This window comes from Mercenaria mercenaria, chromosome 3 (genome assembly GCF_021730395.1).
Source record: "Mercenaria mercenaria strain notata chromosome 3, MADL_Memer_1, whole genome shotgun sequence".
NCBI lineage: Eukaryota > Metazoa > Mollusca > Bivalvia > Venerida > Veneridae > Mercenaria > Mercenaria mercenaria.
The window spans coordinates 103,723,850-103,749,616 of record NC_069363.1 but is presented as its reverse complement, the minus strand read 5'-3'; the positions used below and the strand labels follow the sequence as shown (position 1 = coordinate 103,749,616).

Below are 25,767 nucleotides of genomic sequence, written 5' to 3'. Positions count from 1 at the left end.
TTAAACTTTTTCGGCAAGCTTTGTTTTTAGCTCACCTGAGCACAAAGTGCTCAAGGTGAGCTTTTGAGATCGCCCTGTGTCCGTCGTCCATCCATCATCAACAATTTGACTGATAACACTCTAGAGGTCACAATTTTGGTCCAATCTTAATGAAACTTGGTCAGAATGTTACTCTCAAAAAAATCTTAGACACGTTCTATATTGGGTCATCTGGGGTTAAAAACTAGGTCAACGGGTCAGATCTAAGGAAAAGCTTGTTAACACTCTGGAGGCCACATTTATGGCTGTATCTTCATGAAACTTGGTCAAAATGTTAATCTTGATGATCTTTATGTCAAGTTCGAATCTGGGTCATGTGGGGTGTGTAAGTTGGTCACCAGGTCAAAATCAAAGGAAAAACCAGTTAACATTCTAGAGGCCACATTTATGACCATATCTTGATGAAACTTAGTCAGAATGTTAATCTTGATGGTCTTAAGGTCAAGTTTTAATCTGGGTCAGGTGGGGTAAAAAACTAGGTCATTGGTTCAAATCAAAGAAAAAGCTACTTAACACTCTAGAGGCTACATTCATGGCCATAGCTTAATTAAACTTGGTCAGTGTATTAATCTTGATGATCTTTAGGTCAAGTTTAAATCTGGGTCAGGTGGGGTTAAAAACTAGGTCACCAGGTCAAATCAAATATAAAGCTTGTTAACACTCCAGAGGCCACATTTATGACCATATCTTAATGAAACTTGGTCAGAATGTTAATCTTGATGATCTTTAGGTCAATAGGTCAGATGAGCAATACAGGGCCTTCATGGCCGTCTTGTTCTGTCATATGATCACTCATATCTTTGTTACTATCGCTTATATCTTACTGTAAGGAATTATTTTCATGTTAAATTTGTTCGAAAACTTCGTTTATAGATATATCTTTGGTACTTTAAAAGATAATGACTTGAAATTAAAAGTATTTCTTTATAATCATCATCTGCATGTGTGGGTACAAACTCCATAACTCTAGTTGTATTTTTGACAGAATTATGCCCCATTTGTACTTAAAGTTTTTTTTGCAATCTTCGCTTTTGGATATAACTTTAATGCAATATAAGATAAAGACTTGAAATTTGTATCTTTATCATAACTTTGGTACTATATAAGATAATGACTTGAAACTCAAAATATACTTGGCGTCACTGAAAAGTTACCACCCTAATGGCCCTTATATTTTAAAAATTGCATTTGACTGTGTTAAAAGCATAACACGAATACATTTTTGACGCAACTGAGACGTCACTGGTGTAAAAATTTGTCAAATTCGATGAACTCCATTTGAGGCACGGGCTGCACGTGCAAAATGACTTTTTCAAGAAATGTCGACATGTACGAACATTCTATCACAAATCATTCATCGCACTTGAAAGTTAGTCGGCAGACTAAAAGAAATACGTTAAAAAACATAATATCTTTGCTAAGAATGCCACGTTTAAGGCACGATCAACGCCATCGGGCCATTTGCATGGTTGACGCCAAACTTTCATGTCATGAAATTGCATGTCGTATGTGCTGTTCTCACCTGACAGTCACGAAATTGGTTAGGAGACATGATCAGACAGGGTCTATAAGTAATAGACCGCGTACAGGCCATGAAAAAGTGACGTCGATATTGTATAAAAAATAAAGAGGTATATATTTATATTAAGTGGTAACTTTTCAATGACGCCCAGTATATATCTTTACCATCATCCCCTGCATGTGTGGTAACAATCCCAATAACTCTAATTTGTGTTCTTGGCGGAATTATGCCCCTTGGTGTATCTTCCTTTTAAAGTCTCTTATTGAGACATATTCATTTTACTGTCAAATCGCCGAATAGTGGAGCGTGCTGTCTTACGGACAGTTCTTGTTGACTTAGCAGTTTTTAGCTCGACTATTCATAGAATAGTAGAGCTATTGGACTCATCCGTGCGTCAGCGTCCGCGTCCCGATTTGGTTAAGGTTTTGTATGTAAGCTGGTATCTCAGTAACCACTTGTGGGAATGGATTGAAACTTCAACACTTATTCACTGTGATAAACTGACTTACATTGCACAGGTTCCATAACTCTGTTTTGCTTTTTTTACAAAATTATGCACCTTTTTTGACTGAACAGTTTTTGGTTAAGGTTTTGTATGTAAGCTGGTATCTCAGTAACCACTTGTGGGAATGGATTGAAACTTCAAACACTTATTCACTGTGATAAACTGACTTACATTGCACAGGTTCCATAACTCTATTTTGCTTTTTTACAAAATAATGCCCCTTTTTCAACTTAGAAATTTTTGGTTAAGGTTTTGTATGTAAGCTGGTATCTCATGAAACCTCACACTTACTCATTGTCATGATCTGAAATACACTAAACAGGTTCCATAACTCTACTTTGTTTTTTGTTGTTGTTTTTTAGCTCATCTGATTTTTTGAAAAAAAATGATGAGTTATTGTCATCACTTGAGCGGTTGTCGGCGTCGGCGTTGCTTGGTTAAGTTTTATGTTTAGGTCAGCTTTTCTCCTAAACTATCAAAGCTATTGCTTTGAAACTTGGAATACTTGTTCACCGTCATAAGCTGACCCTGTATAGCAAGAAACATAACTCCATCTTGCATTTTGCAAGATTTATGGCCCCTTTTGTACTTAGAAAATCAGTTTTCTTGGTTAAATTTTATGTTTAGGTCAACTTTTATCCTAAACTATCAAAGCTATTGCTTTAAAACTTGCAACACTTGTTCACCATCATAAGCTGACCCTGTACAGCAAGAAACATAACTCCATCCTGCTTTTTGCAAGAATGATGGCCCCTTTTGGACTTAGAAAATATCAGATTTCTTGGTTAAGTTTTATGTTTAGGTCAACTTTTTCTCTTAAACCATCAAAGCTATTGCTTTAAAACTTGCAACTGTTGTTCACCATCATAAGCTGACCCTGTACAGCAAGCAACATAACTCCATCCTGCTTTTTGCAATAATTATTGCCCCTTTTGGACTTAGAAAAATCATTTTCTTGGTTGAATATTATGTTTAAGTCAACTTTTCTCATAAACTATCAAAGCTATTGCTTAAAAACTTGCAACAGTTTTTCACCTTCATAAGTGGACACTGTACATCAAGAAACATAACTCTATCCTGCTTTTTGCAAGAATGATGGCCCTTTTTAGACTTAGAAAATCATGGGTAGGACAATATTTCTATTATACAAAAAAAATCAGATGAGCGTCAGCACCCGCAAGGCGGTGCTCTTGTTCAAAATTATTCTCCCTTTTTTCGACGTAGCAGTTTTTGGTTAAGTTTTTGTATGTAAGCTGATATCTCAGAACCCACTAATGGGAATGGATTGAAACTTCACACACTTGTTCACTGTAATGATACGACATGCATTGCAAAGGTTCAATTACTCTACTTTGCATTTTACAAAATTATGCACCTTTTTGCAACTTTTGTATTCATTCACTTGACAAGGTTGTTGAATAGTTGAGCGTTGCTGTCCTCCAACAGCTCTTGTTGGTTAAGTTTTCGACGTAAGCTGGTATCTCAGTAGTCAGTACTCACTATTGGGAATGGATTTTAACTTCACGCAATTGTCCATTGTCATGAGCTGATATGTATGTACAGGTTCCATAACGCTGTTTTGCAATTTTACAAAATTATGCCCCTTTTTAGCTCAACCTTTCGAAGAAAAAGTAGAGCTATTGCACTCGCCCTGGCGCCGGCGTCGCTGTTGGTTAAAGTTTTTGATAAAGTCAAATATCTCTGTTACTATCAAAGCTATTGACTTGAAACATAAAATAGTTATCTATTATCAAAGTCTACACTAGGAGAAACAATCCCCATAACTCTGATTTGAATTTTGATGGAGTTATTCCCCATTTTGGCATGGATTTTTTTTTTTGAGTTTCTGATAAAGTCAAATATCTCTAATAATATCAAAGCTATTGACTTGAAACTTAAAATAGTTATTAACTATCAAAGTGTACACTTGAAGAAACAATCCCCATAACTTTGTTTGAATGTTGTCAGAGTTATGCCCCTTTTTAACTTAGAATGTTTGTTTAAAGTTTTATAAAGTTCTTACTGGTCATGGGCTGGAATACCTTATCATTGGTAGATCTTATGTTGGTCACTTGATTGGATGAAGGATATTATATTTTCATTATACCACATTTATATAGCGCTCTTTTCATGCACTTGTACATGTTCAAAAGTGCTTAAATATTTAGAGCATGCTTAATTTTTTAAAAATACAGACCTAGTTTTTGTCGAGCCTGCTTGTGGTGAGCTCGATGTAGTGGCCACTTTTGGCGGTTCGGTTGTATGTCATATTGTGCGTGTGTGCGTCCGTGTGTGCATCCATCCATCCGATTTTGTCCGACCATATCTTTGACATGCACAGACCAAGCTTGATTATATTTGGCATGAATATTTACCTCGATGAGAAGGCGTCATGCGCAAACCCATGTTCCTCAAAGGCCAAGGTCACAGTTGGATTAAAGGTCAAATTGAAGTTTGTCCGGAGCATTTCTTTTTCATGCATGGTGAGATTTTGATGTAACTTGGTATGAGTGTTCACCATTATGAGATGGAGTGTCATGCGCAAGAACCAGGTCCCTAGGTCTAAGGTCAAGGTCACACTTGACAGCTGGCGGGCTCGACATTCTGCCCGTGGACATACATGATTTCTGTGTATAATGTTTCTGGTACAAAATAGTCCCAATTTTCAATGTGTTTGTTTGCAAATTTCAAAACATATTTATGCAAATATGCAGCATACATGGAGCACAGATCAAAGGTCAAGAAGGCTGTATTTCATGAGGGCTCTGTATCTTTTTGTCCCTTGGAAGGATAATAAAATTTTTTTAGTTACTGACATGTGTTTACATGTTTTTGAATTAAACGTCTGAATGTAAAAAAATAGTTATTTATTGTTTCATTTTTACACACTAGTGTATCATAATGTCCAGATTTTACTATAAGGCATTCCAGAGCTGTGTTTGTTTTTAGGTTGAAGACTTAGATTAATTTCAATAAACTGTCAACAGTGGCATACATCGTAAAGGTTGAGAGATTGCAGCTGATGGACAGACTTGATAGATTTCCCCTTAAAGAATGTTTTTAATCAGTTTTTAAGTTATCAACAGTTGTAGCAGGATAAATTATGCATAATGATTATTGCAAAGTTTTCCGTCAGCCTCATTTTGAAGTTGATTATTGATTTTGACCTTGTATGGCAGCTGTTTATGGTGGTACTGCTGTATATACCAGGCTATAGAGCAGCGCAAAATGATGGAGTGGTAGCTTCATATTGATTTTAGATAAATGAAAATTAGGCAGCAATAAGGCATTTTAATTATTATTTTATTGTGAAATTGTTGTTGTTTTTTTGGTAAGGGTGTTTGATTCTGAAAAAAAATTGATGTGAAAGGCTCTGTAAGGTTAAAAACGGTGTTTACTGTCTATACTGGTAAAAGGAGTTATTTTAAGGTGGTTATTGTTGATTCAGTCAGCATCAATTTATGAAAACTTGCTGCAAACATTTACAAGTTTCTTTAAGAAAGTTTTAGGTGTGGTTTTGGAATAACTTTTTATTAAAGTGCAGCTGAGAATTACTTGAGAGAGTTTGGTAACATGTTTGTTGTTTTACAGTATTATAGGGACAAGTTTTAAAGGAAATGAATGTAATCTATGCAACTTACATATTGATTTTTCTCCTTGTTTGTCTTTGAAAGTAGGAAAGTTCTGAACTTGACAGTTTTTCTTTGTTTCCTTTTTGTAGAGAATTTAAAAGTGGGATTTTAGCAAATATACTTTAATTTAATAGGCTTGCTAAAGTAGGAATAGAGCTTTAAAAAACATGGGGATTATTTTTTGTGAAAGAAAATTTCACATTATCAACAATATTGAATTGCTGGTATTTTTTATATTTTATATTCAATACAAGTAAGAATGGAATGTCCAGTAAATTTTGCATTTTGTTTTAATTTCCGCATGGGACATATTATATTTTTGTTTGGATTTGATTTACACAGTAAATAGATCATTTAAGAACTTTTCAGTGAATTCTTTTTCTTGTCAATCTAAATTTTGTTATTGGGCAATAATGAAGTTATGCATTAAACATTTACTATCAATATTTACAGTAGAAAACAAATGTTTGCTTCGAATAGAAAACTTGTGCATAACTTTTCCAACTGTTGTCAGTGAATGTACCGCCATGTATTGATTTTCACCCTCAGCTAAGAGAAGCAATGGAGTCTCATATTGATTTTCACAACAAATCACAAAGTTTTGTATAGGAATTGTGTGTCGTTTTTGTTGCCATAGAAACAGTTGACATTGGCAAGTTTTAAACTTTTCCAATTATAGTAATTGTTGTTACATTGCTTTGTTTGTTTTGTTTTGTTTTTTCATAGGAATTGCTGTCAATACTGAACATTTATAAAAATGCTAAAAGACCTTTTTGATAAAATACGTAACTCGATCATTTTCAAGGCGAAGTAATTAAAGTGATACACATGGTAAAACTGATGTTAATAAAAAGAAAGTTTAATTTTATTGTACATCATTTTTATTGCTGTTGCAAAACTCCAATCATTACTGGTAATAAATGTTATATACTCTTAAATTACTATAAATTTATCAAAATTCTATAATTGATACTGTAAAATCATTTAATTTCGTGGGCTTGAAATTTCGTAGTTTTGGTCAAAATGGCAATTTCGTGGGGATAAGAATTCACAGATTTTAAATTTTGAACATTAAATTAATGGGAATTTTACTTGTTCGTTGGGATAACTCTGTCCCTCTGGTCAGATTGTTCTGTGTTTATACTCGTGATGAATTTAGCACCCTGATTGGCTGCCTTTGTATGTAAAGCACCTCTGAATTTGTTTATCGTGAAAAATGGTTCTATTTAGGTCTGGTATAATATAAAAATAATATATCACAGTCATCATCAGATTCTGCTGACTAATGTTATTGCATGGAATCGTGTGATGTAGTGAGGTCACATGACAACATAGTGGAGGTAACTGGAGTGTACACTGCTTTTGTCACATGACCTTACATTGTCTCCAAACTTCCAACAATAATAAATTCAAATGTTGTCTCAAAGTGTTACAAAAAATAAATGTTCCTCAGATGCACTCTAGGAACTCATTTACTGGAGGCATAGCCATTGTCTTAGAAAAATACTTGAAATATATATTATACAAATTTTATATAATTGTTTCTCTCTCTTTTCAGGTGATTTATCTACTCTGAAGTGTAAGGGTTGGAAAGATGAGCACTAGGGTAAGTCCAGGGGCAAAAATTGTCCCAATTTTTTTTTCAGGGGAAAATAATGTCCCCGAAATTTTTTTCAGGGGCAAATACTGTCCCAAAAATTTTTTTTAAGGGGCAAATTCTGTTCCAAAAAGTTTTTAAGTGAGAAAAGGTGGGGCAAACAGTGAACTTAATGTATAGTTATTTATTACTGCAAGTTATTCAACTGGTGACTAGGCCTGTAACATGACGTACTGTATCATTGCTAAATGTTATACCAAACTTGGTTAGCTTTAGCCCACGTGAACTAAAGGTTAAAAGTGAGGTGTTAGTAAAGGCAGAATGGTCTGGCATCAAAGTCTTAATATAGAGCATTCTTTTCTGAAACTACTGGTCCGAATTACACTAAAACTTGGTATCCTTGCAAGATCCGTTCTCAAGTTTATTCAGATGATTTTACTTTATCCCTTGTAGAAATAAAAATAGAAAAAACGTTTAAACAGCTTCTTCTCATAAATCACTTGGTTGATCTTCACCAAACTTTGTCTGAAGCGTCCTTATATATTTCTCGGTTCTACTTGGTCCTTTAAGTATATCAGAAAGGTAAAGGTAAATTTTATTTACTGTGGATTTGTGAAACAATGAACATTAGCTCTGTAGAGATTTTGAGTGACTGTATCTTAAGAACAGTTAAAACCAATTATACCTTACCCCCAGCAATTTGCTAGTACCCATTTACAGCTGGGTCAACTGAGGCAGTCATGATAAATTGCCTTGCCCAAGGACACACCGCAATGAGCGTAGCAAGGAATCAAACCCGTGGCCTTCACCTCCGTTGGAAAGCGTCTTAGCCCTCTCGACCAGTGCGTCCACTAAAGGCAGGAACAATTTTTTGCACGAACCTCTTGATGTTGGGTCTGTAGGGTCCTTGTGTGGTCTTCTCTTAAAACTTTTTAAATGACTCGAGTTAGCCCTTTTAGGGGCCACTGGAGTGAAAAATCTTTTTTAACTACTTCATATGAAACCCTTGATGGATCTTCATCTGTTTGGTCTGTAGCATCCTTATGATGTAGGCATGGGAAATAGAGATCAATATAATTGCATCTTTACTAATCTTACAAATTGTTTTTAAAGTGCTTCTGTTGTGACATTTTGATACAAGCACTGTATTATCTTCACTGTAAAATACTTATTGGTATTTCATTATGTCTCTCACCACACAGTGTTGTGGGAGACATATTGATTTACTCCAGTCTGTGTGTGTGTCTGTCTGTCATAAAGCTTGTCCGCACTCTTGTCGAACATATTTTCTTATCTGATCTTCACCAAACTTGAACAAAATGTGTTTGACCATAAGACCTCGGCCAAGTTTGGTAACTAGCAAAATCCCCTCAGGCACTTTTGAATTATGGCCCTTGAATTATTGAGTCCACTCGTCCAAGCCATCTAATTGGGTCCACTCATCTAATCCATCAAGAGAAACTAGACATTTTTCATAGGGCAGTTGTGGGAGACATGCGCTTTTCTCAAAAGCATCTCTAGTTTTATTTTTGGCTTGTTAATTTTTTACCATAAGTAAGCTGACAAAATCATATGAAGCAGGTTTAAAGAGTAAAACAACACATGATAAATCCTAAATGTTTTTATCATGCAAAATGTATGATATTGTGTCTTAAACCATTTTCATTTTCCACTTAATTGTGTAATTGCAAGGGAAGTAAAAACTATTAGATATCTCTGCTTGTTATAAGTTATTAGTACTGGTCTAAGGCAAGAAATTAACAAAACTATCATAAATTTCACATTTGTAAAATCATTTTTGTTTATTTCAAGGACTAAGAAATCAATTTCTAGACTTTATTTAATGTATTTCTATCATTGAAAATTTTAGCGTCTATCCCTATTATGTAGGACCTCTCAAATTTTTGCAAACTGTTTACTTGGCATTTTTCATAGGCTGCCAGAATTAGAGTTAAAATAGAAAACCTTTAAATGACTTTGAACACCGTCTTACGAAACTCTTGATGGATCTTCCCAAACGTTCTTGTTTGGTTCTCAAATGGTCCCACTTAGCACAGTGCCTTTTAAGGGTGTATAGGATCTAAAAATAGGAAAAAAGCCTTTAACAACTTCCTAAATCGTTGTTAGGGTTTTCGCCAAATTTGCTCTGTGGCATCCTTGAATGGACCTCTCTCAAATGTGTTTATTTGGGTTAGCATTTGAAAAGATGGAGCTGAAGATAGGAAAATCTGTGTATGACTTGTAACCATAAACAACCTGATGATACATTTCTTGATACAATATCTCATGACATATTCACGGTAAGCAGTTGAGGTTGGGTCTGGCTTAGGGCCTGTATGGCCCATTTGTTTTAAAATGGCATTGTGTCAATTAGTTATGCTCATATTTATGTACCATTAAAGGTAAACCTACCAAAAGAATTAGTAGGTGACATGTTTGCGGGACTACTAAAAAAGCATGACCCATAAAATCCTAGATCTGCCTTTGGGTACCCATAGATCTTCGAAACATATATCTAAGTTATTATTTTTTATTTGTTATATTTACTTGTATTGACTTACACTCAATTTGTTTTTCATAAACAGAAACGCAAAGAGAGCCGCAAGGTGCTAGAAGAGAGGGAAAGACTTAGAGAAATGCAAGGTTAGACTTTGTTTTTACCAGTCCTTCCATTTCCAGTATTTTTATGCCCCCTTCGAAGAAGGAGGGGTATATTGTTTTGCAGATGTCGGTCGATCGGTATGTAGACCAATCCATTTCCGGATGATATCTCAAGAATGCTTGGGCCTAGGATCATGAAAGTTAATAAGATGGTTGTTCATAACCAGCAGATGACCCCTATTGATTTTGAGATCAGTAGGTCAAAGATCAAGGTCACAGTGACCAAGAACATTTAAACGGTTTCCAGATGATAACTGAAGAATGCTTGGGCCTAGGATCATAAAAGTTGATAGATAGGTCGGTCATGACCAGCAGATGACCCCTATTGATTTTGAGGTCAGTAGGTCAAAGGTCAAGGTCACAGTGACCAGGTAATGTTAGACGGTTTCCAGATGATAACTCAAGAATGCTTGGGCCTAGGATGGTTGGTCGTGACCAGCAGATGACCCATATTGATTTTGAGGTCAGTAGGCCAAAGGTCAAGGACAGGGTGACCCAGAACAGTAAAACCCTTTCTGGATGATAACTTGAGAAGGCTTTGGCCTAGGATAACAAAACTTAATAAACCAAATAAAGGTTGATCATGACCAGCAGATGACCCCTATTGATTTTGAGGTCAGTAGGTCAAAGGTCAAGGTCACAGTGACCTGAAACAGTTAAAATGTGTCCGGAAGAAAACTTGAGAATGCTTGGGCCTAGGATCACCAAACTTACTAGGGAGGTTTATCGTGACCTGCAGATGACCCCTTTTGATTTTGAGGTTAATAGGTCAAAGCTCAAGGTTGCTTTGACCAAGAACAGTAGAACTTTTGTACATGGTGACCAAATAATTTCTGTTCCTTATGCAATTACTGAATGCATTAAGGGGGGCATTTCGTGTTCGACGAGCTCTTGTTTATATCCCTGTTTTAAAGTTATTGGTAACAATTCAGAAGCTACAGATTCTATGACGTTGTGCATAGAGATGGATATAAAACATATTGCTGGTATGTCCAGCTGATAGTAGACTGCTAGAGTCCGTTGTTATTGAAATCTATAGAATTATCGTTAATTTATGGTTATTAAAGGTATACAATGCCCAAACTTCATATTTATAAAAAAAAATATAAATTTTCGAATTCTGAACAGGAAAGCTTAATACAGTATGAATATAGTATATCTTTAAGTTAAACATATATGATGTATACTTTTATGATTTTAGAGAGTCCGTCTGGGTATGGCTGCCCTGTAGAAGGCTGTGACAGTAAGGGACACATCAACGGCAGGTCTCAGAGACATAGAAGGTTTGTACAGTATTGTAGTCTTACCTTTATGTGAACCAATGTTAACTTACAAGATGTCTGAGTATACACATAAGATGGGAGGAATAGACCCCTAGCTTTTATTGCAGTTTAAATCTTAATGAGAGCAGATTTGAACTACATTGCTATGCTTCCTGAGGAATGACGTCTGGTTTGTAAATTTCCCAAATTGTAACACCTGCTGCCTATTAACATTATGTCAATAGGCAGCAGGTGTTACAATTTGGAAACAATCCAGGTACCCCTCCAAGCATAACTTAGGTACTTGGGGAACAACTACTGACCTTATCCCACCAGCTTCGCTCGATAGGGGGAATGCAGATCAGTGCTTCGCAGGGTCATCAGTTTGATCCTCAGGTGAGGCGTATGTTCTCCGTGACAATTTGATAAAAGATATTGCTTCTGAAATATTTGTCCTCCACCTCCTATTCGTGTAGGTAATTTGGCAGTTATTTGCTGAGAACAGGTTTGTACTGGTACAAAATGCTGGAACACTGGTTAGGTTAACTGCCTGCTGTTGCATAACTGAAACACTGTTGAAAAATGGCATTAAGAGCAAAACAACTTTTAACTGCAATCCATCTGGAGGGCTTTCTTACACCATTCAAGCATTGGTCGATCCCACAGCAGTGAGGGAAGTAATTCAGTCAGATTGACAACTCGTGTTCCCGTCTTAGGAACCATTTCTGTATAGGTGTTGAAAAAAAATGTTTTAATCTCTTCCATAACTCTGGGTCAGAAAAAATGTCAGTTGAGTAATTCCTGTCTCTGCCTCACTATCTTGTGATTTAAGCATATTTTCCTTTATAAGAAATTAATGGGAATCCACTAATTACAGCTTCCAGTAAGATTTTTTGGACTTAATTTTTATGTTAAGTGAAATTTGGGTTTGCTTTTGGTAAAATAAAACTTATCTGTAGGTATTCAAATTATGTTATAGTGTACACAGTCATATGCCCGAGGTAAGATTGGCTGAGTGCTAAAAATTTGACTGTTATTATATTAACATTTATATTAACATCAAAAATAAATTGTCACATTTTTTTCGTCATGTTCCGGCTTCAGCCCAGAAAAATTTAGTGTTGAACTAGAAATCTATAGACTGTGAAATAAGACTAACTATGGACTGGTGAATTTATACAAGGATTCATTTAATAATAATTTGTACGGTTAGTTTCCAGCTTGTTTACGTATCGTGAAAACTTGTTCACCAAACAACATGTTACACATTTCATGAAATCATGAGAACAATGCAATATTATCCTATATTGAACATTCTAATACTTTTAAGTACATGGGGGCTATGTTGGAGTGACATATTATGTTTGTCCATTAGTCCAGTGGTTGGTTTGGCATCTTAAAATAGCTCCAGATAAGGTTTTGTGCAATTAGTAACGGTACTACCTGATGTTTTGATTAATTAGTAACGGTACTCCCTGATATTTTGTGAAATTAGTAACGATATTGCCAGATATCATAACAGACAAATATTAGTAACAAGGAAATTTGTCTAGTATCAGTACCACTTGACTTACTTTTGAAACAAAATAAGTAAGACTCTTAGATCATACTTTGGCTAAAAATGTGTCATAAACTTGTTTTCAATGTTTATTTCTTCCGCCGATGGAGAAACATATGTAAGCAGTGTGTTCTTTTGAATTTCGACCTGCCTCTTGCACTGCGCGCTGCCGTTTTATTTTGACTGGATCGATAGGTTCGGAAAAAAGAAGCAGAATAATGCACGAAAGTGGTAAACCAGTCTAGTACTTTTTGCTAATTAAAGTACCGGAAAGGTATATTGGGTTATAGACCACCAAATGCGTAACTCGGCGCGGCCATGCAATACGGCTGGTATTTTCCTTTGAAATTCGTAATACAGTTACATGTCTTACTGATATAACCACATTTTTAGCTCACCTGTCACAAAGTGACAAGGTGAGCTTTTGTGATCGCGCGGTGTCCGTCGTCCGTCCATGCGTCCGTCCATAAACTTTTGCTTGTGACCACTCTAGAGGTCACATTTTTCATGGGATCTTTATGAAAGTTGGTCAGAATGTTCACCTTGATGATATCTAGGTCAAGTTCGAAACTGGGTCACGTGCCTTCAAAAATTAGGTCAGTAGGTCTAAAAATAGAAAAACCTTGTGACCTCTCTAGAGGCCATATATTTCACAAGATCTTCATGAAAATTGGTCAGAATGTTCACCTTGATGATATCTAGATCAGGTTTGAAACTGGGTCACGTGCCTTCAAAAACTAGGTCAGTAGGTCTAAAAATAGAAAAACCTTGTGACCTCTCTGGAGGCCATATATTTCACAAGATCTTCATGAAAATTGGTCAGAACGTTCACCTTGATGATATCTAGGTCAAGTTCGAAACTGGGTCACGTGCCTTCCAAAACTAGGTCAGTAGGTCAAATAATAGAAAAACCTTGTGACCTCTCTAAAGGCCATATTTTTCATGGAATCTGTATGAAAGTTGGTCTGAGTGTTCATCTTGATGATATCTAGGTCAAGTTCGAAACTGGGTCACGTGCGTTCAAAAACTAGGTCAATAGGTCTAAAAATAGAAAAACCTTGTGACCTCTCTAGAGGCCATATATTTCACAAGATCTTCATGAAAATTGGTCAGAATGTTCACCTTGATGATATCTAGGTCAAGTTCGAAACTGGGTCACGTGCCGTCAAAAACTAGGTCAGTAGGTCAAATAATAGAAAAACCTTGCGACCTCTCTAGAGGCCATATTTTTCATGGGATCTGTATGAAAGTTGGTGTGAATGTTCATCTTGATGATATCTAGGTCAAGTTCGAAAGTGGGTCACGTCCCCTTAAAAACTAGGTCAATAGGTCAAATAATAGACAAACCTTGTGACCTCTCTAAAGGCCATATTTTTCATGGGATCTGTATGAAAGTTGGTCTGAATGTTTATCTTGATGATATCTAGATCAAGTTCGAAACAGGGTCATGTGCGGTCAAAAACTAGGTCAGTAGGTCTAAAAATAGAAAAACCTTGTGACCTCTCTAGAGGCCATACTTGTGAATGGATCTCCATAAAAATTGGTCAGAATGTTCATCTTGATGATATCTAGGTCAAGTTCGAAACTGGGTCATGTGCCCTCAAAAAGTAGGTCAGTAGGTCAAATAATGAAAAAACCTTGTGACCTCTCTAGAGGCCATATTTTTCATGGGATCTGTATGAAAGTTGGTCTGAATGTTTATCTTGATGATATATAGGTCAAGTATTAAACTGGGTCAACTGCGATCAAAAACTAGGTCAGTAGGTCTTGAAATAGAAAACCTTGTGACCTCTCTAGAGGCCATACCCTTGAATGGATCTTCATGAAAATTGGTCAGATTGTTCACCTTGATGATATCTAGGTCAAGTTTGAAACTGGGTGACGTGCCTTAAAAAACTAGGTCAGTAGGTCAGATAATAGAAAAACCTTGTGACCTCTCTAGAGACCATATTTTTCAATGGATCTTCATGAAAATTGGTCAGAATTTTTATCTTGATAATATCTAGGTCAAGTTCAAAACTGGGTCACATGAGCTCAAAAACTAGGTCACTATGTCAAATAATAGAAAAAACGACGTCATACTCAAAACTGGATCATGTGGGAAGAGGTGAGCGATTCAGGACCATCATGGTCCTCTTGTTAAGTAAATTAGTACTGATACGACCACATTTTAAAGTAAATTAGTACGATACGACCTCATTTTGAAATAAATTCTTACTGATGAGACCACATTTTAAAATAAATTTGTATCTGATCCCTAACAAATTTGTATTTATGAAAATACAGCCCTTATCTGGAGCTCTATTAAACTCTGTGAAGATTTTCATAAAACTTGCATCAATTATTGACCTCATCAAGGCTATATTCAGAGTGTACAACCCAGGTCACTGTGTCCAAGGTCAAGGTCACACTTGTAGGTCAAAGGTGAAATAGCTGACCTCTGCTCAGTATTGTTTAAACCTGCTGGGAAGATTTTCATAAAACAAGCATCATTTGTTACATGGAAGTCAAGGTCACACTTTAATCAAAGGTCAAATAGATTAAATTCATATCCTCTGCATATCTGTTAAACACTGGGAAGATTTTCATAAAACCATTATCAGTTATTTACCTCATTAAGGTAATCTGCTGAGAACACAACCAAGGTCACAAACCAAGGTCACAAAGCAAGGTCACAAACCAAGGTCACAAACCAAGGTCACAAAGCAAGGTCACAAACCAAGGTCACAAACCAAGGTCACAAAGTCCAACGTTAAGGTCAACTTGTAGGTCAAAGTGTCAAAAGCTTAACTTTGTTCTCTGCCCCATGTCATCTAAACAGCTGGTGAGATTTCCATTAAACTAGCATCAATTTTTAATCTCATTAAAATGAAAAGAGGAGCACATGACCCAGGCCGTTTAGTCCAAATTCAAGGTCATGCTTAAATGTCAAAGATCAAATAGTTGGAATTTGTGTCTGCACCATAATTATCTTCTAAACCGTCAGAATGATTTTCATAAAATTAACCTAAATTGTTAACCTCACAAAAGTGCAAAAACCAGTGACACTGGTGTCTTGAGATATTAATCACCTTTAGTGATAGCTCTAGTTTGCATTAGGTAAAAAGATTTTTAACCAAAACTAACTGGAATATTTCATTTATAGTTCTGTGTGATAACAGATTTATTACTTATTGTTTGTATATTACAGTGCTGCAACATGTCCACTTGCAAGAAAAAGGAAGCAAGAATCAGTAGTAGCTACAGACGAACCTAGAGCAAAAATACCAAAAAAGGAGATTAAAGAAGAAAATGACGATGATACTGTACTGTTAAAGGAAGTTTCTGATATACCATGTGAACTTGTTAGAGTTAAGGAAGAGCCAATTACTGAAGATGAGAATGGCAGGTTTAAGGGGCCAGAAACTATTCTTGTAGCTCCAATAAAAATTAAAGAAGAAACAAAAACAGACATTGGGGAAAATGGTGAAAGTGTTAAAGAAAATGACATAGATGCTTTACGACGGATTGAACAAGAGTGTGCAAGAATACAAAGTGAGAATAGTGTAGGTAATGTAGAGTCAGAAATGGATACCATACTGAGTCCGGTAGCTATACAACAACAGATTCAGAACGTTATTCGTGGGGATAATGTAAACATTACCAACAAATTTGGAAACAAAGTGGAAGTTGTGAACTTTGCAAAACCAGCTGCACAACTGAATCACCAGGAAAAGGATAAGGAAAATAAAAACTCAGCTGAAATAGGACTTGAAATGAATGTAACAGGAAATAATGAACCTAAGTGTACTCAAAATATATTAAAAGACGGACAAGATGAAGTGGTAAGACCAGGGCCAAGTGGTACCTTGAGCTTAACTGAATCTTCAGCAAGTGCTAAAAATGTTGAAGAGTCGTCAAATGGTTCTCGGATCATCGTGAAACAGGATCTGAATGATGACAGTGATGATGATGATATGGATGATGGCGGAGAGTACATGGTGCTAGCCGAGTGGACAGATGGAAAGCTAGAGGAGGCAGGATCAACAACAGCGGATAAAGAGAATGATAAAGACAAAGAACAGACTGCCTCAAAATGTAAGGGCACTGTTATCATACTTTGGGTTTATCCTGTTCGTCAACTTTCGACTTGGCGATATATGACCTTTTTGTGTCGATTTGCTGTAAAACCAAACTCACTCACTCAACTTTCGAAATGTGTAATGTAAACTTGCATACATGCCATATCTCCCGCCGGGAGCCTTTTTCTCCCATATTTTCAGTATATCTCCCGGTCTTCCGCCGGGACATGAAAACCTCGTGTTAAAAAAATAAATTCAGAAAAAAAGTTCTCTGTCGAAAAACCGTATTTCGGACCACATGTAGACCTTTAGAAAAAACTTGAAATTCAATATCGAGTAGCCCAGAAATACTCTTCAAACATAATTTTGATAGTTGTCTATAATCCCTTGCTTGTTTATCGAGAGATACACGCCTAAGGCATTAATCATCTTTCCACCTACTGTCACCATCTGCAATTAACCATTTAATCTTACCCGTAGGCAATTGTAAACATGTGCATTTGAGATTTTAGACTTGTTCAATAACATCAAAGTCACTGATCCATAGTTTTCAAAACAATATGTAAACCAGTCTTAAATTACGTCATTTCACTGCCACCTGCCAAAGTGTACTTTCGTTTTCGCTGACCTCAGTATTTATCGAACCATCAGAAGATGAGACAGGTTAGTGCTAACACCGAGTTCATGCTTCTCAATATAAATTCTTGTACAACATGCAAAAAAATAAATAATGGTTTAACAAAAATTGGCGAGTTAATGTCAGACTACACAGAATTTCGGACAAACATGAATTTGGATAAGTGAAATAGATTGCAATACTTACTGCCCAAAGAATTGAAAAATATTGTCATGTTGCAATAATTAACGGGAGAAGAATTCCCAGTTTAAATACATGTAGTTTTAATCTAAATATAGACAATCCAGCAATAGAACGACTTTCATTTTTAGCTCGACTATTCATAGAATAGTAGAGCTATTGGACTCGCCCATGCGTCGGCGTCCGCGTCCGCGTCCCGATTTGGTTAAGTTTTGTATGTAAGCTGGTATCTCAGCAACCACATGTGGGAATGGATTGAAACTTCACACACTTATTCACTGTGATAAACTGACTTACATTGCACAGGTCCCATAACTCTATTCTGCTTTTTTACAAAATTATGCCCCTTTTTCGACTTAGAAATTTTGGTTAAGGTTTTGTATGTAAGCTGGTATCTCAGTAACCACTTGTGGGAATGGATTGAAACTTCACCACATTATTCACTGTGATAAACTGACTTACACTGCACAGGTCCCAATAACTCTATTTTGCTTTTTTACAAAATTATGCCCTTTTTCGACTTAGAAATTTTTGGTTAAGGTTTTGTATGTAAGCTGGTATCTCAGTAACCACTTGTGGGAATGGATTGAAACTTCACACACTTATTCACTGTGATAAACTGACTTACATTGCACAGGTCCATAACTCTATTTTGCTTTTTTACAAAATTATGCCCCTTTTTCGACTTAGAATTTTTTGGTTAAGGTTTTGTATGTAAGCTGGTATCTCAGTACTCACTAATTGGAATGGATTGAAACTTCACACACTTGTTCACTGTCATGATCTGACATGCACAAAGCAGGTTCCATAACTCTATTTTGCTTTTTTACAAAATTATGCCCCTTTTTCGACTTTCGTATTCATTCAGTCGACAAGGCTGTTGAATAGTCGAGCGTTGCTGTCCTCTGACAGCTCTTGTTGTTTTAACAACTTCATTTCTGAAAAGAAGTGACTGCCCTTAAAAGACTGTTTGGACATGATATGTCTGTAATCTTTTGAGTATTGTATGCTTAAACATGTCAAAAAGATCACTCTCCAGATGCAGAAGCATCAAGACATAAAGCAAAAACAAAGTTCCTGGTTCAATCTTTCATGGAATTCTGAATTTCCTTGGATTAATTAAAGTGCTGTAAGTAATAACCATGAATTCTTTACACAACTGTTTGCTCCACTCATCAATTCAGTATAGAAAACTTGATGATTTTTTTTTCATGAAAACGGCTATTCAGCGCGTAAAAATGAGCGAATTAAAGTCTCCCTTATTTTTACCCAAATCTCCCTTAAAAAAGCCCTGTGGAGGCAAATCTCCCTTATTGACCGTCTGAAAATATGGCATGTATGAACTTGTGCTTGGAATGGCAAACTATTGTCATACTTTGGGTACATATTTTTCATCTTTAAGAGTATGTAATGTAAACTGGGACTCGAAGAGGCCAAAAATTTAGGTTTCTGTGTAAACTATAGTAGTTTTGACTTTCAAACCTTAAAAGTTTACTAAAGTGAAAGTGATGTAAAACTTTCTTGGACATCACAACTTAAAAAATAATTACTGTATAATACATGTGTTTGAAACAAGTTTATCGATATGTACCTATCTATTGTATTTCAGGGACAAAGTGCCCTACTCCAGGATGCACCGGTGAAGGTCACATTACAGGGCTATATACACATCATAGAAGGTAAACTTGTAAAGCAAAGCAGATTACTTCATTAAATAATTATCTGAATTCATGAAATTTCTTGAAAAATCATTCCAAATGTCCCTTAGCTTAATAGGGAGTATACAGATGGTATTTAATTAGCTCTATAGGCGAAGCATAGGGGCCAAGTGGTTAAGGTTGCCGACTTCAAATCACTTGCCTCTCATAAATGTGGGTTCGAGCGTCACTCGAGGCATTGAATTCTTCATGTAAGGAAGCCATCCAGCTGGCTGGTGGTTCTACACAGGTGCCCGCTCGTGATGAAATAATGCATGGAGGGGCACCTGGGGTCTTCGTCCTTATCAAAACTGGAAAGTCGCCATATGACCAATGTGTCAGTGCAATGTTAAACACAACAAAATAAATAAAGTAAATAAATAGGCAAGGTGTAAAGTCTTCATAAAAACTTTATAGGAGACAGTTTATCTGAAATTATTCATTATACTATACCTCTGATTCTCTGTTGAGAAGTTGGCTGTGACTTGTGGGGATCAGGTTAATACTGGTACAGAATCTAGGAACATGGGTTAGACTAACTGCCCACTGTTACAAAACTGAAATACTGATAAAAACCGTGCTGAGTCCTGAACTAGCAAACAGTGGTACACTTAGGAACCATTAATATTCATTCTAATTTTCATGGGTTTTGTGGTTGTTTCAATTCACAAAATTAAATTTAAAAAAAAAAAAGAGAAAGTTTTTGCTTATAAATTTTTGCTTGTAAATTTTATCGAATTTTAAACCCAGCAAAGTAGCAGTTATGGCCTAAACAACAATATTTAATATCATTGAAATAAAGTATTTCCACAGTATCTAGGAAACATTAACCAGCTCCATAGCTAGAATAGATTTGTGTAAATCTTCATTCTTCATAATTTTCTAAATTTAATACTATATTTACTTTTCAGTTTGTCAGGATGTCCGAACAGATCAGAGGTTTCACAAGAAAGTATGTATATCAGGTGTCATTTATTTGTTGAGAAATATCTGTCAGTGTAATCCTGTATCTGAGACTGTATGCAGATTATTCAGTAAAATTCTAATCATGTCTTAAACTTGTTTTTTTAAAGCCTAGGATAACTATTATACTTGGGACACACAAGGATAGGACAGTGTTGCCTGCTTGCTTAGCTCAACACAGAGTGCAGAGCTGCAGATCAGGGTTTGTTATTTCAATTCCTGAGGATGGCATAATGTTCTGCCTGACGAATTGATAAACGACATATTTGCATTCATTTCATCCTCCACCTGTGATACATATGGAGATGTTGACAGTTACTTGTGGAGAACAAGTTGGTACTGGTACAGAATCCAGGAACATTGGATAGGTTAACTTCCAGTTGTTACTGAAATACTGTTGCAAAAAACACACTAAATGCAAAACAAACACACAAAAAATCAATGTCAGATTTAATTATTGTTGGTTTTTACAGAAAAGTTAGACCAGGTTGAGCTTAATTTCTGTGGTCAGTTTTAAAACTTTGTTTCTGTTGGTAACAATGCTGAATGGTAGATTTGGCCTACAGATCCAGTAATGAATTTATTTACAAAGACGAGGGTATTTTTAGAATCTGTAAGGTTTTTTGTTCGAAACCCAAAGAAAAAATTTAGTACTGTAACTTATTTGATATGTTTTATTCTTTTCAGTTGTGAATGCCCACGAGTCAAGTCTCAGGTAAGTTATTGAAACCAGTGCCATAAAGGCAGAAACCTGTACACATTTGGTACTTCGTTTTAACTCAGCTGAGGTTTCAGGGTGAGCTGTTAGTACAGGTGGATGGTCTGGTGTTGATCGTCCCTCATACACAGTTAACATCAACATCTTTTCTGAAACTGCTTGTCAGAATTACACCAAACTTTGTCCAAAGCCATCCTTGCAAGGTCTTCTCTCAAATTTGTTCAACTTAAGGGACGTGGCCCTTCCCATAGGCTGCTAGAGCTAAAAATATAAATCCCTACAAACAACTGCTTCTCATGAACCACTGGATGGATCTGTATCAAACTTGGTCTTTAGCATCAGTGCTAGGATCTTTGCTAAGTTTCATTCGATTCTCTAATATATACCTTAGCCAGGGCTATTTTCATGGCAAGATCCTGGTAAGGTGTTTCATTGCGGCTGTTTAATTCATCCATTTGTTTTATTGTTTTTAGATAATTTTACATGCATAATATTGTTTGATGTACATAGTCGTTGAATCCGAGCCAGTATTAAAAATTAGTCATTCCTACGTATTTTTTGTGTCGTTTTTCTCAAGGCTGCTTCTGTTATATAAGCGGGTCATAAAATAATGCATTTATTATAAATTACTTTTTTCACACAAACTGCTTGATGGGTCTTCATCAAATTCAGTCTGTAGAATCATTTTAATGCTGTCTCATTTTTAGCTCATCTGATTTTTTGAGAAAAAAATGATGAGTTATTGTCATCACTTGATCAGATTTATTGGTTAAGTTTTATGTTTAGGTAAACTTTTCTCCTAAACTATCAAAGCTATAGCTTTGAAACTTGCCACTGTTGTTCACCATCATAAGCTGACTCTGTACATCAAGAAACATAACTCCATCCTGCTTTTTGCAAGAATTATGGCCCTTTTTGGACTTAGAAAATCATGGGTAAGACAATTTTTCTGTTATACAAAAAAATCAGACAAGCGTCAGCACCCGCAAGGCGGTGCTCTTGTTGAATAAAGAAAGGTGTTTGGCTGCTTTTTGGGACAGCCTGAGCTAGAAAATCAATACAAAAACCTCCAAATGATGTCTCATAAATCGCTGGATCTTCCTCTAAATTTGATTTGTAGCGTCAGTATAAGGTCCTTTCTCAATTTTGTTCAAATAAGGGTGTTTGGCTGCCTATAGGGGCCGCTAGAGTCAAGGATAGGAAAACTTTGAAATAATTTCTTTTAATACTCCACTTGATAGATCTTCAACAAACTTGGTATGTAGCATCATTATAAGGTCCTCTCCCAAGTTTGTTCAGAACGGGGTACTTTGAGTCGAGAGTTTGAAAATCAAAAACATTTAAACTCTTCCCATTCACCCTAAGCCTGCTGGCGGCAAGTGATTCTGCCACTGCGACCAGTGCAGATCAAGATCAGCCTGTACATCTGTGCAGTCTGATCATAGTCTGCACTGTCCGCTATTCAGTCAGTATCTTTTTAGTAAGCACCCATTTTAACAGTTAATGGTACTGTCCAAATTGAAAGATGGTCATGTTCATTACAGAAATTTAGCAGGGTAAGGGTAAAGAAGCCTTTGATGGATCTTCATCAAACTTGGTCTGTTGTAGCATAGTCAGGTCCTCTCTCTATTTTGTTGTACTGTCACTATTCTTGCATTTTATAATTGTAGATAAGCCTAACGTATATCTGAGAGAATTATTGGAAACTGCACTCCTAAAAATCCAGGGAACCACACCTACTAAAAATCGAGCAGTCACATGAAAATTAGAACATGTTTGTGCAAAGCTTGTAAATAAAACAACAAAATATTTTACATGAAGTATAGTACACTTTTACAACCATGTCTTACATGTGTAGTATAAATATCACAATTGAAAATTTTCTTGCTTAAATTACTGGTACCGCATGTTTCAGTGTTTTATCTGCAGGTGCCCGACACCAGGATGTAGTGGTAGAGGTCATGTGAACAGCAACAGAAGTATGCATAGAAGGTTAGTCATCTAATATAACTGTCAGAACAGCTTCTAGTTTATCAGGCATCACTGTTTCTACCCAAATATGACAGACAGAAGTGCTACATTTTCTAAAAATCTGCTCTTTTCTGTACCTTTGTCTAGCAAATCTCATTTTAAGCAGTGATTCCAAAATTGCTGTAGGACCAGTCTTTTGCTGGGTTAAAGTTAAAAACGGATATTGAGTTTGATTCCATGACGATTTGATAAAAGATGTGTCTGAATCTTTCATCTTTCACCTCTGATTCAAGTGGGAAAGTTGGAAGATACTTGCAGAGAACAGATTTTTACTGCTACAGAATCCAGGAACACTGGCTTAGTTAACTGCCCACTGTTCCATAATTGAAATACAGTTGAAAAAGGCATTTAATCCAGAACAAACAAAACTTAAAGAAAATAATTATGAAAAGTTTCTTGTGTCATGTAATAAAAAAAAAGTCCATTAAGTGTATATTAAACATATTAGAATTTTCGTTGCATTCTTGTGTCAAGGACTTGTAAATTTATTGTAGTGGCTCTGCTTTTCTCTTCTATAAAACTGTAGAGAAATAGAAAGCTAACATAAACTTTAAACTCTATAACATGAGAACTTAAATTCAGATATGTTGGATGTTACATTCATAATTTCAGTGTGTCAGGATGTCCTATTGCTGCGATGGGAAAGTTGCTGGGAAGTGATGGTGGACGAAGGAAAGCAAGTAAGTTTCTGTTGTCTGTACACCTGTCTGTCTCTTATCTTGATAATCTTTTGCAAAAATTACGGTAACTTTTTGTTTCAGCATTAAAGTTGAGGTAAGTTTGTAAACCATTTAGATAAATAAGAATGATATGAAATGGATATTATTTTAGAACCATCAACAACAAAACTGAATATGTTTATACCTAACCACAATAGAAAATATTTTGAATGATACACTAAAGACATAATTCATGTGAACTCAAATATTAAATTTTCTCAAAAAAAAACAAAACAACTATTAAAATACTTAAAGTAGAAATTAATGCAAAATTTGAAATAAAATTTTGGAGAATAATTTAGGTAGACTTGATTCTAAGAAGTACAATTATAGTTTGATGTATGTTAAATATGAAATTAATTAATATTTCTTCTTGCATTTCTTTATAATGCATTTTAAGACTTTTACTTCCCCTTGTTTTTAGCTCACGTCACAAAGTGACGGTGTGAGCTTTTGTGATCGCGCAGCGTCCGTCATCCGTCCGTGCGTAAACTTTTGCTTGTGACCTCTCTAGAGGTCACATTTTTCATGGGATCTTTATGAAAATTGGTCAGAATGTTCATCTTGATGATATCTAGGTCAAGTTCGAAACTGGGTCACGTGCGTTCAAAAACTAGGTCAGTAGGTCTAAAAATAGAAAAACCTTGTGACCTCTCTAGAGGCCATATTTTTCACAAGATCTTCATGAAATTTGGTCAGAATGTTCACCTTGATGATATCTAGGTCAAGTTCGAAACTGGGTCACGTGCCTTCAAAAACTAGGTCATTAGGTCTAAAAATAGAAAAACCTTGTGACCTTTCTAGAGGTCATACTTTTGAATGGATCTTCATGAAAATTGGTCAGAATGTTCACCTTGATGATATCTAGGTCAAGTTCGAAACTGGGTCACGTGCCATCAATAACTAGGTCAGTCGGTCAAATAATGAAAAAACCTTGTGACCTCTCTAGAGGCCATATTTTTCATGGGATCTGTATGAAGGTTGGTCTGAATGTTCATCTTGATGATATCTAGGCCAAGTTTGAAACTGGGTCAACTGTGGTTAAAAACTAGGTCAGTAGGTCTAAAAATAGAAAAACCTTGTGACCTCTCTAGAAGCCATATATTTCATAAGATCTTCATGAAAATTGGTCAGAATGTTCACCTTGATGATATCTAGGTCAAGTTTGAAACTGGGTCATGTGCCATCAAAAACTAGGTCAGTAGGTCAAATAATAGAAAAACTTGTGACCTCTCTAGAGGCCATATTTTTCATGGGATCTGTATGAAAGTTGGTCTGAATGTTCATCTTGATGATATGTAGGTCAAGTTTGAAACTGGGTCAGCTGCAGTCAAAAACTAGGTCATTAGGTCTAAAAATAGAAAAACCTTGTGACCTCTCTAGAGGCCGTACTTTTGAATGGATCTTCATGAAAATTGGTCAGAATGTTCACCTTGATGATATCTAGGTCAAGTTTGAAACTGGGTCACATGCCATCAATAACTAGGTCAGTAGGTCAAATAATGAAAAACCTTGTGACCTCTCTAGAGGCCATATTTATACCCCCACCAAACATGTTTGAGGGGGGTATATAGGAGTCAGTTTTGTCGCGCTGTCGCGTCGCGTCCCGTCCCGTCCCGTCGCGTCCCGAAATCTATTATCTCAGTTATTACCAAATGGATTTGATTCAAACTTAAAATACATGTTCCACCTTATCACCCACATCATGTGACACAAGGTGCATAACTCTTGACACCAAGTTTTCATGAATTATGTCCCCTTTTACTTAGAATTTAGGGTTAATTTTGCTGTATTTTCACTCTATCTCAGTTATTACTAAATGGATTTGATTCAAACTTAAAATAGATGTTCCACCTGATCACCCACATCATGTGACATAAGGTGCATAACTCTGACACCAATATTTTTTATGAATTCTGCCCCTTTTTACTTAGAATTTAAGGTTGATTTTGATGTATTTTCACTATATCTCAGTTACTACTGAA

General features: G+C 35.9%; 1 protein-coding gene across 3 annotated transcripts in view; it reads left to right on the top strand.

Annotated features, from left to right (window-relative positions):
• The window catches only part of LOC123523711 (myelin transcription factor 1-like), a 51,712-nt gene that overhangs the window by 13,293 nt on the left and 12,652 nt on the right, over positions 1–25,767 (top strand). For 2 of the 3 annotated variants that reach the window (XM_053539584.1, XM_053539582.1), the window contains exons 2-10: positions 7,257–7,304; positions 9,881–9,938; positions 11,158–11,239; positions 15,967–16,853; positions 19,264–19,333; positions 20,263–20,303; positions 21,002–21,029; positions 22,962–23,024; positions 23,676–23,743. In XM_053539584.1, coding sequence (XP_053395559.1) covers positions 7,293–7,304; positions 9,881–9,938; positions 11,158–11,239; positions 15,967–16,853; positions 19,264–19,333; positions 20,263–20,303; positions 21,002–21,029; positions 22,962–23,024; positions 23,676–23,743 — 1,309 coding nt within the window. In that variant the 5' untranslated portion in view covers positions 7,257–7,292. Of the gene's footprint in view, positions 1–5,514; positions 5,635–7,256; positions 7,305–9,880; positions 9,939–11,157; positions 11,240–15,966; positions 16,854–19,263; positions 19,334–20,262; positions 20,304–21,001; positions 21,030–22,961; positions 23,025–23,675; positions 23,744–25,767 lie in introns of those variants that run through there. The other variant, XM_053539583.1, reaches the window with a different exon arrangement.